The sequence below is a fragment of the Oncorhynchus clarkii genome, chromosome 17 (assembly GCF_045791955.1).
Source record: "Oncorhynchus clarkii lewisi isolate Uvic-CL-2024 chromosome 17, UVic_Ocla_1.0, whole genome shotgun sequence".
Classification (NCBI taxonomy): domain Eukaryota; kingdom Metazoa; phylum Chordata; class Actinopteri; order Salmoniformes; family Salmonidae; genus Oncorhynchus; species Oncorhynchus clarkii.
Genome location: NC_092163.1, coordinates 47695202 through 47711485, shown reverse-complemented (window position 1 = coordinate 47711485; position 16284 = coordinate 47695202). Strand labels below are relative to the sequence as shown.

The window sequence follows — 16284 nt, the reverse complement described above, 5'->3', positions numbered from 1 at the left end:
ATTTTTCATTGTAGTGACACCAGCGGAGCGTTCAGATCCATGGGAAAGCCAAATATTGTTGCCCCACTGTGACCTCCAGAAGTTGGCATCAGCCGAAATTGAGTGAGACTCTTGAAAAAAGCAAAAATCTGTTTGAAATGGTTTAGCAAATAAAAATAAGGCCTTGCGCTTCACATTGTTTCGTAACCCCCTAGCATTAAGAGAAACTATAGACAAAGACAAAACAACAAAGATTATATAAAAGTATAAACTGTAGTAGGATGAGTCAAGGACGTAGGAGCAGTGAACGTAAACGATAAGGAACCGAGATCTGCACCATTTTTTAGGCTCCTCACGAGACTAAGCCGATTTGCCAACGCTAAAATCAATGTGTGGGTGTATGTATATATATATATATATAGCTTCATACTTTTTTCTGACTTGCCGAAAATGCAGCCTTGTTGATTACATTTGACACTTCACGGTCACCAGAGTTTGACATGTGACTACAGTTTGCATTGAATCGTGGGTCATATCAACCTCACAAGTGACCAAAGTTCTTCACTCTCTCTGAGCTAAATTGAGGGCCGAGGGGATACCTTTGGTGAATTGGACCTCCACTTAAGATGGCAATCGATCTACATCCGGTTTCGACGGGGATTGCCCCGAGGGAAAGTGGATAACGTGTTTGGACTGTCATCCATTTTTGAAGACATTTATTTCCATTGTTAGAGCGACCACTTGAGTATCTGGTCAATATAATGGATAGTCTGATGTAAATGAGCCAGTCCTGTTGGTGGCGACAATGCACGTTACGAGAACATTATGAAGAAGACGGCCAACGACATTTCCTGTGCGTACCGGAAATGTGTTTCGTTCTGTTATTGTTAGCATGAATGTAACTAGCTAGCTAATTTCGAATATAACAGAAACATATAGCAATTGTGTTGATTTATTCGAAGTTCAACGTACCTGAATAGACTCTAGTTGGCTGATAAACCAGCCTGAGACGAGGTAAGTAGAAGAATAAGCGAAGAGGCTGCTTCATTAGATAACCATGATGTGAAATGTTCCTAGCTTTGAAGACCATTAACGTTACTGCTGTATCGATATCAAACTAGCTAGCAATAGCATACATAGCACAACTTGCCTAAGTATCTATTCCCAGAAAGCCCCGATTCAAACTCACATTCACCAGCTCAAGTTTCATTTGAACCAGAATCTGGCCTTACAGGACGGAGACGTTGATATGGCGAATCTCCTTTCAGCCCCAAGAAGCAGCCATTCACCAGCTTTTCAAGCTTAATAATGTCAAAATACATTCGTTACTCACCAAATATAGAGTTTTAATGAGCAACTATCGTAATGTACTGCCTTCACGGCCGGTATGTACTTCCAAAAATGTGTCAATAAAAAGTTACATGCAACCGAAAAAATGCCTATTCGGCACCTCTACCTGTTGTAGACTTCCGACCTATTCACGGAAGCAGGGTTTGTGATAACCGGGATCTTTTTTGGATGTACATACGTCAGTAAATGTCGATATTTGCTAGTCGAATCTCCATATTTGTTGAATACATGCTTCCCATTTACCGCCCATCTCTGACGACTACCTTCCTCTCTCGTCTCAGATTGCCACCTGAGATACGTTGTCTGAGTGACACCTGCCGAATGTAGCAACATTATTTTATTCAACGTTTATTCGAAATCTCTGGACTGTGAACAAGATCATGGAAAAAGGTATGAACATCTCTTGGTTGTCTATCTGCTTTTTGTTGCAAGTTGTTGCCATTTATGTTGTCATCATAATCCATAGTGTCTAACATTGAGATTTGTCTCTGTGGGGATAGATATGCAGGCAGGTGCTGCAGCTGCATCTGTGGTTGGGGCACCGATGGGAGCAGCTGGGACACAGAGCCGTTCAGAAGACGAGGAGTCGACAGGGATGAAAGATATCAAAAGAACAGCAACACAGGCATTTGTTGGGGGTGGTGGTGTTGTGCCCAATCGCAGGAGCTCTTCAAGGTTTGAACGTTACCCATTTGTCTCTGCAGGCACTTTTTTAGCTTCAATCTTTCCATCAGTTTTAACCTCAAATATGAACATCTAACAACTTTTTCTGTGATTAAAAATAACTGCCTACACTTCTGACCATTGGACAGCATTCATTCTGCATCACCTACCCTCTGAATTTGAAGTAGGCCTGCCTGAAAGGAAGCTCAGGGGTTCTCTCTGTTGCAGCTTTGATTGATATATGATATCTAACCTGTTCCTCTCCTCCTAGGTCAATTAAAAGGAAGAAATTTGATGATGAACTGGTGGAGAGCAGCCTGGCCAAGTCATCCAGCAGGGTCAAGGGCCCACCTGTCATCGAGCCAATCCGCTGCTCTGGGAGTGAACCCTCATCCAATGAGAAGAAGAAGGTATGAAGGTGGAATTGAATCCAAAGAGAGGGTGGTGTTTTTATGGGTCGCTCATATTGAGAAAGGTGGAGAGGGAGATACCGGTAGTTGTTGAATTACTCTTGATTAAATGGCTAGACTATTAGCAGGTTAGCATTTTTCAGAACTTACCATAAAAATTATATACCATATAAACAGCACAATACTCTGCTGGTTGCAGTTTCTCATGAGTCTTGTTCTGGAGGCAGCTCTGCAAAGTGGTCACTAGCTGGCACAGCCACCGTTGCAAAATATGATTTTAAACCTTAACCCTAACCGTACTGCTATCCCTAAATGCCTAAACTTACATTTAGACCAAAAAGCTAAATTTTTTTATTTTCATGAGTTTTTACAATATAGCCAATTTTGACTTTGCAGCTGGACTGTCTAAGGAAAAATCGCTGAGTTCTTCCTTCAGGACAAGACTCATAACAAACTGCAACCTGTAGACTATTGTGCTGTTTATATGGTCAGTTCTTTATTTGTCTCTAGACTCTAACTACTGAGGGTGTCTGACCATTGATGAAATCCCTACTAAAGTAAATGCTGAAAAAGGCAAAGGAGATGCCTCATTGGTTCCCCATTTCTATGATCCCCTATGTCAGATGTCCAAGTCCAGCACGGCCCTCACGCCGCCCCTCACTATGGTGATCACCCCCCCGCCCATCGCCAAGAGGGTGAAGAAGAGCAAGCAGCCCCTCCAGATCACTAAAGACCTGGGCCGCTGGAAACCCACTGATGACCTGCTGCTCATCAACGCTGTGCTACAGGTAATAGGCCTAAAGACAGTAGAGAGAGGCTATTGATATATAACTGAAGCATCAGTGCTATAAACCATTGGAATTTGGTAGCGTAATATACTATGTAAACATTGACCTTGAATTTTCAATGTGTTTATGATGTATCCATATAATCTTTCTATGGATGTATGATGTGGTAATGCACAACTGCCTGTGTGTATTGTGTGTGTGCTCTGTTAGACGACAGATCTGACCTCTGTTCATCTGGGAGTGAAATTCAGCTGTCGTTTCACCCTGAGGGAGATCCAGGAGCGCTGGTACTCTCTGCTCTATGACCCCGTCATCTCCAAGTAAGAGCTCCACCACAACACACACACCCCTGGCCATCTCCTACTATCCACTTCCTCCTATCCTTTTCCTTCCTCTGTTTGTCTTTCTCGTTCCGTCCAGCACATTTGACCACCACTGTCAAATTTGTTGTTCCCCTTATTAATGAACCTCAATACTGTTATTGTAATAGACAACCAAATATTGTTGATTTGACTGGTCAAGTAAAGGCAAATAAAATCTCTATAATGTGTGACAATGTTCTACCCCTGTCTCTGTGTTATAGGTTGGCATGGCAGGCGATGAGGCAGCTTCATCCGGAGGCCATTGCTGCAATCCAGAGCAAAGCTCTCTTCGGTCAGGCTGAGGAGGCTCTACTGGCCAAGATTGCATCAGTGAGTGAGGCTGAGGGGTTTCTATGGTGTTTGAAATATGAAGTCACATCAGGTGAAGATGGCTCAGTTCTTGCTCTCGAAATATGGAGTCAGTCACAAAGCAATGCCCAAATATAGAGTTATTGAGAGCTCTATTGCATCTCAACCTTTTTAATCATACACACAGTTCAGAGATGGTTGAATAAACATAAAAAACCAGAACCATATACAGTCCACACAATATGCATTTGGACAGTGAAGCAAACATTTTTAAGTTGGATTTATACTCTAGCATTTTGAATTTGATATAGCATTTTTCATATTAGGCCATTTAAAAAATATATATTATTATTAAAAAATATATATATATATTAAAAAAAAACAGGTAATGTTCATACATATGCCATGTTTGAAGAATTCATAAGTATTTGTACAAATTCACTTCTAGTGTATTAAAGAAGTCAAAAGTTTAGTATTTGGTTCCATATTCCTTGCACACAATGACTACACCACAATGACTGTTTTACCCAAGAGGAACTGAATAATGTTGTCATTTTGTAGTCACTTTTAAGTAAGAATAGATATTTCTGAACACGTTTATTACTCCAGTCATCATTCACCATTACGTTATTATTGGGCAAAACATAACCAAAACAAACTGCAAATGCATCCAACGAATCCCAAGCTTGACTTAGTCATTGCGTGCTAGGAGTATGGGACCAAATACTAAACATTTGACTACTTTAATACACAAGTGAATTTGTCCCAATACTTTTAGTCCCCTAAAATGGGGGGGACTTATGTACAAAAAGTGCTGTAATTTCTAAACGGTTCACCCGATATGGATGAAAATACCCTCATTAAAGCTGACAGTCTGCACATAGTCAATATATAATTTCAAATCCAAAATGCTGGAGTACTGAGGCACTACAACAAAAAATGTAACTGTCCCAATACTATGGGAGCTCACTGTAGAACCTAATTTCAAATGTTAGCTTCATTGTCCAAATACAGATGGTGTGGACTGACTGTGTATACATGTGTGTGTATATAGATTGATTATAAACATGTGTTCTGTGTGTATATATATATATATATATACAGTGCCTTGCGAAAGTATTCGGCCCCCTTGAACTTTGCGACCTTTTGCCACATTTCAGGCTTCAAACATAAAGATATAAAACTGTATTTTTTTGTGAAGAATCAACAACAAGTGGGACACAATCATGAAGTGGAACGACATTTATTGGATATTTCAAACTTTTTTAACAAATCAAAAACTGAAAAATTGGGCGTGCAAAATTATTCAGCCCCCTTAAGTTAATACTTTGTAGCGCCACCTTTTGCTGCGATTACAGCTGTAAGTCGCTTGGGGTATGTCTCTATCAGTTTTGCACATCGAGAGACTGAAATTTTTTCCCATTCCTCCTTGCAAAACAGCTCGAGCTCAGTGAGGTTGGATGGAGAGCATTTGTGAACAGCAGTTTTCAGTTCTTTCCACAGATTCTCGATTGGATTCAGGTCTGGACTTTGACTTGGCCATTCTAACACCTGGATATGTTTATTTTTGAACCATTCCATTGTAGATTTTGCTTTATGTTTTGGATCATTGTCTTGTTGGAAGACAAATCTCCATCCCAGTCTCAGGTCTTTTGCAGACTCCATCAGGTTTTCTTCCAGAATGGTCCTGTATTTGGCTCCATCCATCTTCCCATCAATTTTAACCATCTTCCCTGTCCCTGCTGAAGAAAAGCAGGCCCAAACCATGATGCTGCCACCACCATGTTTGACAGTGGGGATGGTGTGTTCAGCTGTGTTGCTTTTACGCCAAACATAACGTTTTACATTGTTGCCAAAAAGTTCAATTTTGGTTTCATCTGACCAGAGCACCTTCTTCCACATGTTTGGTGTGGCTTGTGGCAAACTTTAAACAACACTTTTTATGGATATCTTTAAGAAATGGCTTTCTTCTTGCCACTCTTCCATAAAGGCCAGATTTGTGCAATATACGACTGATTGTTGTCCTATGGACAGAGTCTCCCACCTCAGCTGTAGATCTCTGCAGTTCATCCAGAGTGATCATGGGCCTCTTGGCTGCATCTCTGATCAGTCTTCTCCTTGTATGAGCTGAAAGTTTAGAGGGACGGCCAGGTCTTGGTAGATTTGCAGTGGTCTGATACTCCTTCCATTTCAATATTATCGCTTGCACAGTGCTCATTGGGATGTTTAAAGCTTGGGAAATCTTTTTGTATCCAAATCCGGCTTTAAACTTCTTCACAACAGTATCTCGGACCTGCCTGGTGTGTTCCTTGTTCTTCATGATGCTCTCTGCGCTTTTGACGGACCTCTGAGACTATCACAGTGCAGGTGCATTTATACGGAGACTTGATTACACACAGGTGGATTGTATTTATCATCATTAGTCATTTAGGTCAACATTGGATCATTCAGAGATCCTCACTGAACTTCTGGAGAGAGTTTGCTGCACTGAAAGTAAAGGGGCTGAATAATTTTACACGCCCAATTTTTCAGTTTTTGATTTGTTAAAAAAGTTTGAAATATCCAATAAATGTCATTCCACTTCATGATTGTGTCCCACTTGTTGTTGATTCTTCACAAAAAAATACAGTTTTATATGTTTATGTGTGAAGCCTGAAATGTGGCAAAAGGTCGCAAAGTTCAAGGGGGCCGAATACTTTCGCAAGGCACTGTATATATATGTAACATGTATATATGGTTCTGCCATAAAATGTGGAGTGATGTTGGAAAAAGCAATGACCTGCCCATTGGTGAAATGCTTTTCTTGCTGCATATGTTTACATGGGATTGATGGCACTATATGCGTGTCAGTTTGAAGAAGTGAGTGTGGGTTTGTTTAAATATGTTTGTGTTTTCTGATGATCAGAGCAGTCAGCCCAAGCTGGAGGTGTTCCAGGAGCTGCTGAGTAAGCACCCCAGTGTGTTCTACCCCTCCCGCACACCCAAGAGCCTGCTGGTGCACTGGCAGCTGCTCAAACAGTACTACCTGCTGGAGGACCAGAGTGGTGAGAAACTCAAACAGGCTTATTGGTTCGTTACATATGCTTTGTACCAAATGCCACCCTATTCCCATAGCCTCTGGTAAAAAGTAGTGCACTAATACAGAATAGGGTACCATTTGGGATGCTGCTACACTGTTAGTCCATTACTTGATATCCATGGAGTGAATTATTTCTAAATGTTGAACTACCTCCTGATTCCTGCTTACAAGCAAAAACTAAAGCAGGAAGCACCAGTGACTCGGTCAATACGAAACTGGTCAGGTGAAGCAGATGCTAAGCTACAGGACTGTTTTGCTAGCACAGACTGGAATATGTTCCGGGATTCTTCTGATGGCATTGAGGCGTCACCGCATTTATTTATTTTTATTTTACCTTTATTTAACTAGGCAAGTCAGTTAAGAACAAATTCTTATTTTCAATGACGGCCTAGGAACAGTGGGTTAACTGCCTGTTCATGGGCAGAACGACAGATTTGTACCTTGTCAGCTCGGGGTTTGAACTCGCAACCTTCCGGTTACTAGTCCAATGCTCTAACCACTAGGCTACCCTGCCACATCAGTCACTGGCTTCATCAATAAGTCCATTGATGACGTCGTCCCCACAGTGACCGTACATACATACCCCAACCAGAAGCCATGGATTACAAGCAACATCCGCACTGAGCTAAAGGGTAGAGCTGCCGCTTTTAAGGAGCAGGACTCTAACCCGGAAGCCAGTAAGAACTCCCGCTATGCCCTCCAACGAACCATCAAACAGGCAAAGCGTCAATACAGGACTAAGATCGAATCATACTACACCGGCTCTGACGCTCGTCGGATGTGGCAGGGCTTGCAAACCATTACAGACTACAAAGGGAAGCACAGCCACGAGCTGCCCAGTGACACAAATCTATCAGACGAGCTAAATTACTTCTATGTTCGCTTTGAGACAAGTAACATTGAAACATGCAAGAGCCACCAGCTGTTCCAGGCGATTGTGTGATCACGCTTTCCTTAGCCAATGTGTGTAAGACCTTTAAACAGGTCAACATTCACAAGGCCTCAGGGCCAGACGGATTACCAGGACGTGTACTCCGAGCATGCGCTGACCAACTGGCAAGTGTCTTCACTGACATTTTCAACCTGTCCCTGACTGAGTCTGTAAAACCAACCTGTTTCAAGCAGAACACCATAGTCCCTGTGCCCAATAACATTAAGGTAACCTGCCTAAATGACTACTGACCCGTCGCACTCGCGTCTGTAGTCATGAAGTGCTTTGAAAGGCTGGTCATGGCTCACATCAACACCATTATCCCAGAACCCCTAGACCCACTCCAATTTGCATACCGCCCCAACAGGTCCACATATGATGCAATCTCTATTGCACTCCACACTGCTCTTTCCCACCTAGACAAAAGGAACACCTATTTGAGAATGCTATTCATTGACTACAGCTCAGGATCCAACACCATAGTGCCCTCAAAGCTCATCACTAAGCTAAGGACCCTGGGACTTAACACCTCCCTCTGTGACTGGATCCTGGACTTCCTGATGAGCTGTCCACCAGTGATAAGGGTAGGGAACAACACATCCGCCACGCTGATCCTCAACATGGGGGCCCCTCATGGGTGCGTGCTCAGTCCTCTCTTGTACTCCCTGTTCACTCATGACTGCATGGCAAGGCATGACTCCAACACCATCAAGTTTGCAGACGACACAGCAGTGGTAGGCCTGATCACCGATAACGATGAGACAGCCTATAGGGAGGAGGTCAGAGACCTGGTCGTGTGGTGCAAGGACAACAACCTCTCCCACAACGTGATCAAGACAAATGAGATGATTGTGGACTACAGGAAAAGGAGGACCGAGCACGCCCCCATTCTAATCGACGGGCTGTAGTGGAACAGGTTGAGAGCTTCAAGTTCCTTGGTGTCTACATCACCAACAAACTGTCATGGTCCAAACACACTAAGACAGTCGTGAAGAGGGCTCGACAAAACCTATTCCCCCTCGGGAGACTGAGAAGATTTGGCATGGCCCCTCAGATCCTCAAAAGGTTCTACAGCAGCACAACGAGAGCATTCTTACTGGTTGCATCACTGCCTGGTATGGCAATTGCTCGGCCACCAACCGCAAGGCACTACAGAGGGTAGTGCGAATGGCCCAGTACATCACTGTGGCCAAGCTTCCTGCCATCCAGGAACTCCATATCAGGCGGTGTCAGAGGAAGGCCCTAAAAAGACTCCAGCCACCCGAGTCATAGACTGTTCTCTCTGCTACGGCACGCGGTACCGGAGCACCCAGTCTCGGTCCAAAAGGTTTCTTAACAGCTTCTACCCCCAAGACATAAGACCTTTGAACAGCTAATCAAGGGCTACCCAGACCCCTCTTTTACACTGCTGCTACTCTCTGTTAATATTCTATGCATAGTCACTTTAACTCTATCTACATGTACATATTACCTCAATTACCTCGACTAACTGGTGCCCCCGCACATTGACTCTGTACCGGTACCCCCTGTATATAGCTTTGCTTGTTCTTTTACTGCTGCTGTTTTAATTAATTGTTTTTCTATTTTTTACTTAACCAACAATGCTTAAAAAATAAATAAAGTTAAGGGCTTTTAAGTAAGCATTTCACAGTAAGGTCTACCTGTTGTATTCGGCACATGTGACTGATTTGATTTGTTCCACTGTTGCAAACTAAAACTAAGTGAGTTGACGGTGCCCATCAGTCCCCCTGTATATGATGCCTTATTGTATGGTTTGATTCTCTTTTGCAGTCCAACCTTTCCCTAAAGGTGACCAAGTCCTCAACTTCTCTGATGCTGAGCAGCTGGTGGATGATGCTAAGCTAAAGTAAGAGAAGCGGTCAACATTCTGACCACAATTCATTTCCAGTTTCCCTGTGTTAAAATTTAGAGCTCCTCCTCTCCTCGTCGTTCTAATCAGTTTCTCTGTCTTGTTACCCAGGGAGAGCAGAGATGAGGTGCTGGAGCATGGTGAGTTACTCAAACAGACTCCTTTTTATCTGTCAGTAATGTGCAGGGTTCTATCTAAGAAGGTGCTTCATTTTCCTCTTCCTCATTCTCTTTCCTGCTGCCCTTCCTCATTCTGTAACCACTTTCAGAGCTGATGATATCTGACCGCCATCAGAAGAAGGAGATAAGGCAGCTGGAGCAGGAGCTACCACGCTGGCAGGTCCTGGTGGACAGCATCACAGGTGAGAGTGTGTGAGAATATGTGCCTGCCCGTGTGTGTGTAAGAAGCCAGTCTTGCAGGGGGTTTATGTTGTGTTCTCAGGTATGAACTCTCCAGACTTTGACAACCAGACGCTGGCAGCTCTGAGAGGCCGAATGGTTCGCTACCTTATGAGGTCACGAGAGGTGAGCAGCTAATTTCAGATTGAATTAACTGAATTTACAGTACATTACCAAATTATATTAGGACCATAGTAAGATGACTGTGGAGCAGGTTCATTATATGGAAATGAATGCTTATGAAATGTGAAAATATGAAAATGTTGTATATATTTTATGACGCTAATCTGACTTCCTCTAGATCACCCTGGGCAGAGCCACCAAGGACAAGCAAATAGATGTGGATCTGTCTCTGGAAGGACCTGCCTGGAAGATCTCCAGGAAACAAGGTGACTCCCTTATCAGCACCATGACATGCACATCATTTAACATTGGCTGTGACTGAAATGGCACCCTATGGTAGTGCACTAAATAGGGAATAGGATGCCATTTTGGATGCTACCCATATCTGTTATCCCTGGGTCTGATGCTGAAGAACCTGTATTATCTGGGCTCTAGAGCGCAGTGCTTGCCCTGTCCTCACTTATCCATAGTGAAATTAGACCCTGTTGAAATGACTGTTTTCTGATAAACATCTATCATATAGTAATATTATGGCCCCATATCAGGACTTGATCTAGTTTTTAATTGTGTGTTTGTAACCGTTTGTAACTGTTTGTCTAATGTACAGGGATAATTAAACTGAAGAACAACGGGGACTTCTTCATAGCCAACGAGGGCCGCAGGCCCATCTACATAGACGGCAGACCAGTCCTGTCGGGCAACAAGTGGAAACTCAACAACAACTCTGTAGTGGAGGTTTGTGGAAACTTCTGGAAGACTTAAATGGCAGGATGTATTATACGGTAGCTGGTGCATCAGATGAGATGAAGAAATGTTTTAAAGGGGCCTAATTGTTTTTTATAAACAACAAACTACATAGTTGAGATTGAATTCTGTCTGCCTGTCATGCTTTTTACTTCACAATACCTGATCTATAACAACCACCGCTACTAATACATGAATGTCACAACAAGTAATTTGTCTCTCCAGATTGCAGGTCTTCGTTTTGTGTTTCTGATTAACCAGGAGCTGATCTCACTCATCAAGGCAGAAGCAGCTAAGATGAATCAGCAGTGAGAGAGAGAGGCCAAGATAGCTGCTTTTAGCAACACTAGTGCATTGGCACACAAGCATTGCTGGGAGTTGGGTTGCAAAAACTGAACAGTCCGCAGGCCAGAAGTTAATAAAATTAAATTTCAACTTACTCTGCCGGTGGTCTTGACGGTTGGTCCTTATAGCGAGGGGAATTTGAGACAAAATATCAAAGTATGTGGAAAGTCTGTTAAATAATACCTTTTATATAATTTTTCTCAAGTTCCCCAACCATCCAGACCACCGGCAGAGTTAGTTGAAATTGAATTTTATTTAACTTCTTGCTCTGTTGCGGAAAGACTGAGACATGTTTGATAGTGTCTTTGTTGCTGTATTGTTTGTCCTTCATGTTCTAATACTTCAGTTACCCCTTCCTTGTGTTATTTTGTAATAATAAAAATAAAAACACTTCTTGCTCCCCCTCCCCGCCTGTTCTGTTTTTTAGCAACCCAATTCCCAGCATTGCTAGTGTGTCAGTGCACCAGCGTTGCTAAAAGCAGTTAAGGGTAAGACCCATGCCTGTGTCCACTGCCCAGCCAGCTCCTTCATACAGAGCAACGTATGGTGGCCAATGGACACGACCAGGAGCCTAATGGACACCCCCAGGAGCCTCGTAGACGAGGACCACATGAAGGACCACAGATTTGAAGGAAAGTAACCAGGAACCCCTTTAGTCATGGTTATACAGTGGAGTAAGAGCACGACACACACACACTCTGAGAATGATTGTGGTCTTTGGCTACATCACATATCTTTCCGCTGCTGAACATTTTAGGGTGAATCTCATCTCAAAGAACCTAAATGATACTTTCCTTGTAACTACAGGACCGTAACACCAGTTTAGTCTTGTTTTAAAGTTTAAATTGGGATTCATATCAGGAGGTTCCACAGTGCCTTTTAAGACAATGGATTTGTTTTAAAACTGTGTTTCCTTTTAGTTCATACAGGTTTAGGTTGAATTGGTACATGCAAAGATACATTTAGGACCAGGATAGGGAATCAATCGTAAAAAGTGATATTGTGTATGTATGTATTAGTGCTACTTAAGCCAAAGCCATGTAAAAGTCAATGTGACAGTTTGTTTGATTTTTGTATGAACGCTTGGATTAAAATGTGTCATTAGTTGAGCCATTTCCTCAGTGTCATAATAATTGCTTGTAGCTGTAGTTTCTCTTTCTACCACAAGGTGGAGCTGTTGGATAAGTAATGGTTTTTCTTTTTTTTTTGCAACTCTTCATTCTTACTCTGTAAATGGGTGCTACAGTATTATCTTTGATATGATTCATATCTGAAAGTTGTCAGCAGTCAATGAAAAAAAATAACTATTCTACTCCAGAATTTGGCCTATAATAAGTGTTGACTTGTGGCATCAACAACATTTAAGAGTCCCACTAGCTGGAGTAGTGCTTGTCGGATTACATACAGTACATCACAGCAACGATATTTTCTTGCAACATTGTAAAAAAGTTGGTTATTAATTGCCAGTATCAGAGACACCAACGTTTCGGTTTAATATGCTGCAAAATCAAAGAAGATCAGATATGCAGATTTTCGGCTCTGTCTTAACCGGTCGCGACCGGGAGGTCCGTGGGACGACGCACAATTGGCCTAGCGTCGTCCGGGTTAGTGAGGGTTTGAGATATGGTCTATTGAATATACTAATCTGTTAAAACGCTCATAAAGTCTGAGTTTAAACACTTGTCGTTGCAGTTCATATATCGTTTTATGACTTCCATAAACCCTCTTATCTCCTTATTGTGGAACTTTCTGTTAAACTTCAATCAAACATGTTCTGTGTTAGCCTGGGTGCCAGTCTGTTTCTGCCTTTCCTATTTCTTGTGGAATTCTCATGCCAAACTAAAATTGTTTGCCAATGAGGGAGTTTGATTATGTGCACCTGGCTATGGCCCGTGAAGTGAACGGGCAAAATCGGTGAGGGAGGAGTGCCTATCTCAAATCGAACAGTAATCTGTGCAGCTCGGTCATGTTTTCAACAAGGCGTCATGATGCATCGTTTAGAAGCTCAAACCGTTCTGGGACCAGGCTAGATCTGTGTCTTTTGAGAAAATAATTGGCAGTGTTTTGTATACTTTTATGCCTGTAGGGAAGTGGGCCCCAATTCCTACCCCCATGACATGTTACAAACAAGAATAACATCTAGGCTTTTGTCATTATTTTGCTCATTAGGTTGGTTATTATTGAAACCGAAAGATACCCATTTTACATTTCTATGATGATATCTGATCAAATGTAGATATTTGGATATTCATAAGTTGATCAGCATCACAGGAATTGGATTAACAAAATGCATTCAGTTTGTTAGGTTTATTTACTGCTTGCTTTGCTTTACCATTTAACCAAGGTGTTTCTGGGGATGAGGTACTTGTGCTGAGGTAGTTGACCCTATGTAGCCAATATCTGGAGATGCTGCCAGCCCTGCAGCAGCCTGTGACTAAAATTAGCCTGTCACTAAAACCAATGCTATCGCCATCTACTTTCTAAATTAAAAGCTGAAATGTTTTGAGTCAAAGTATTCAACCCCTTTGTTATGGCAAGCCTAAATACATTCAGGAGTAAACATTTGCTTAACATATCACAGAAGTTATATGGACTCACTGTGTGAAATAATAGAGGTTGACATTTTTAAATGACTACACCTTCCTCTGTCCTCCATACATACAACCTCTGTAAGGTCCCTCAGTCAAGTATTGAATTTCACAAAGATTCAACTACAAAGACCAGGGAGCTTTTTGAAAGCCTCAAAGAAAAGCAGTGATTAGTAGATGGGTAACAACAACAAATCAAACATTGAACAGATCTTTAAGCATGGTCAAATGAGTAATTATGATGTGGATGATGTATTAAACCACACAGACACATCAAAGATGCAGTCGCCCTGAACTGAGCTGCAGGACAGGAAGGAAACTGCTTATGGATGTCAACATGAGGCCATTGGTGAATTTAAAACAGCCACAGAGTTCAATGGCTGTGAGAGGAGAAAATAGAGGATGGGTCAACAACATTGTAGTGACTCTACAATGACCTAAATGACAGAGTGAAAATAATAAAAAATATACAGGAAATATTCCAAAACATGCATATGTATGCAACAAGGCACTAAAGTAAGACTGCAAAGGAATATATTTTTGACCTGAATACAAAGCCTTGTTTGGGGCAAATCCAACACAACGCATCACTAAGTAACTGCCTCCTTATTTTCAAGCATAGTGGTGGCTGCATCATGGTACCGTATGGGTGACATCAACAAAGACGCAGGTTTTAGGATAAAAAATCAAACGGGAGGGAGCTAAGCACAGCCAAAATCCTAGAGGAAAACCTGCTTCAGTCTGCTTTACACCAGACACTGGGAGGGGAAATCACCTTTCAGCAGGATAATAACCTACAACACAAAGCCAAATCTACACTGGAGTTGCTACCAAAAAATGTATTAAAAAAATACAAAATCTTCCTCTTTCACAGAGTATTTTGTGTAGATTGTTGACAAAAATGACAAATCCATTTTAATCCCAATTTGTAACAAAATGTGAAGAAATCAACAGGGGTGTAGACTTTCTATAGCCAGTGTATATTATAGGTTACAGTAGGCTACTAAATCAAGAAAAGATTAGTCTCCTCTTTTCAGCAGTAGGCTGTATCAAAACTACGTTTTTCTTGCGATTGTATTTTGAAGTCAGTGCCATTGTAAAGTTTATTTAGTAGCCAACTATGTACACACACACACACACACACACACACACACACACAAACAATTCAGAAAGTATTCAGACCCCTTGACTTTTGCCACATTTAGTTACATTACAGGCTTATTCTAAAATGGATTAAATTGTTGTTATTCCTCAATCTACACACAATACCCCATAATGACAAAGGGGGGAAAAAAGTAAAACATTTTGCAAATGTATTACAAATATAAAACTGAAATCACCTTAGTATCACATAAGTATTCAGACCCTTTACTCAGTATTTTGTTAAAGCACTTTTTGCAGCGATTACAGCCTCAAGTCTTCTTGGGTATGACGCTACTAGCTTGGCACACCTGGGCTCCCGAGTGGCGCAGCATCTCAGTGCTTGAGCATCTCACTGTGTTCTTGGGGTCCTTCAATGCGGCATAATTTGTTTTGTACCCTTCCCCATATCTGTGCCTCGACACAATCCTGTCTCAGAGCTCTATGGACAATTCATTCAACCTCGTGGCTTGATTTTTGCTCTGACATGCACTGTCAACTGTGGAACCTTATATAGACAGGTGTGTGCCTTTCCAAATCCAATCAATTGAATTTACCACAGGTACACTCCAATCAAGTTGAAGAAACATCAAGGATGATCAATGGGTCATTGTCCTTTTGAAATACAAATGATAGTCCCACTAAGCGCCAACCAGATGGGATGGTGTATCGCTGCAGAATGCTGTGGCAGCCATGCTGGTTAAGTGTGCCTTGAATTAATAAATCACTGACAGTGTCACCAGAAAATCACCGTCAGACCTCCTCCTCCATGCTTCACGGTGGGAACTACACATGCGGAGACCATCCATTCACCTACTCTGCGTCTCACAAAGACACAGTGGTTGGAACCAAAAATCTCAAATTCAGACCAAAGGACCGATTTACACCAGTCTAATGTTCATTGCTCGTGTTTCTTGGCACAAGCAAGTCTCTTCTTATTATTGGTGTCCTTTAGAAGTGGTTTCTTTGCAGTGATTCGACCATGAAGGCCTGACTCACGCCGTCTCATCTGAACAGTTGAGGTTGAGATGTCTGCTACTGGAACTGTGTGAAGCATTTATTTGGGCTGCAAATTCTAAGGCTGGTAACTCTAATGAACATATCATCTGCAGCAGAACTAACTCTCGGTCTTCCTTTCCTGTGGTGGTCCTCATGAGAGCCAGTTTCATCATAGGGCTTGATAGTTTTTGCGACTGCACTTGAAG

General features: G+C 42.0%; 1 protein-coding gene across 1 annotated transcript; it reads left to right on the top strand.

Moving 5' to 3' along the window:
• Nucleotides 1-542: 542 nt before the first annotated feature.
• On the top strand, nt 543-12466 carry LOC139371002 (microspherule protein 1-like). The gene is made up of 15 exons (XM_071110961.1): nt 543-993; nt 1611-1719; nt 1830-2004; nt 2264-2402; nt 3026-3190; nt 3401-3510; nt 3774-3882; nt 6767-6905; nt 9663-9738; nt 9853-9881; nt 10010-10102; nt 10183-10265; nt 10441-10528; nt 10870-10997; nt 11232-12466. Exons 2-15 carry the CDS (start codon nt 1710-1712, stop codon nt 11316-11318), a joined length of 1431 nt encoding a protein of 476 aa, XP_070967062.1. The 5' UTR covers nt 543-993; nt 1611-1709; the 3' UTR covers nt 11319-12466.
• The last annotated feature ends 3818 nt before the right edge of the window (nt 12467-16284 follow it).

Excerpts from the sequence above, each read along its gene's own strand:
- LOC139371002 (XM_071110961.1), top strand. Across the intron at positions 2,005-2,263 it reads AATCGCAGGAGCTCTTCAAG|GTCAATTAAAAGGAAGAAAT; the intron begins GTTTGAACGTTA and ends CTCTCCTCCTAG. Across the intron at positions 10,103-10,182 it reads CCTGGTGGACAGCATCACAG|GTATGAACTCTCCAGACTTT; the intron begins GTGAGAGTGTGT and ends TTGTGTTCTCAG.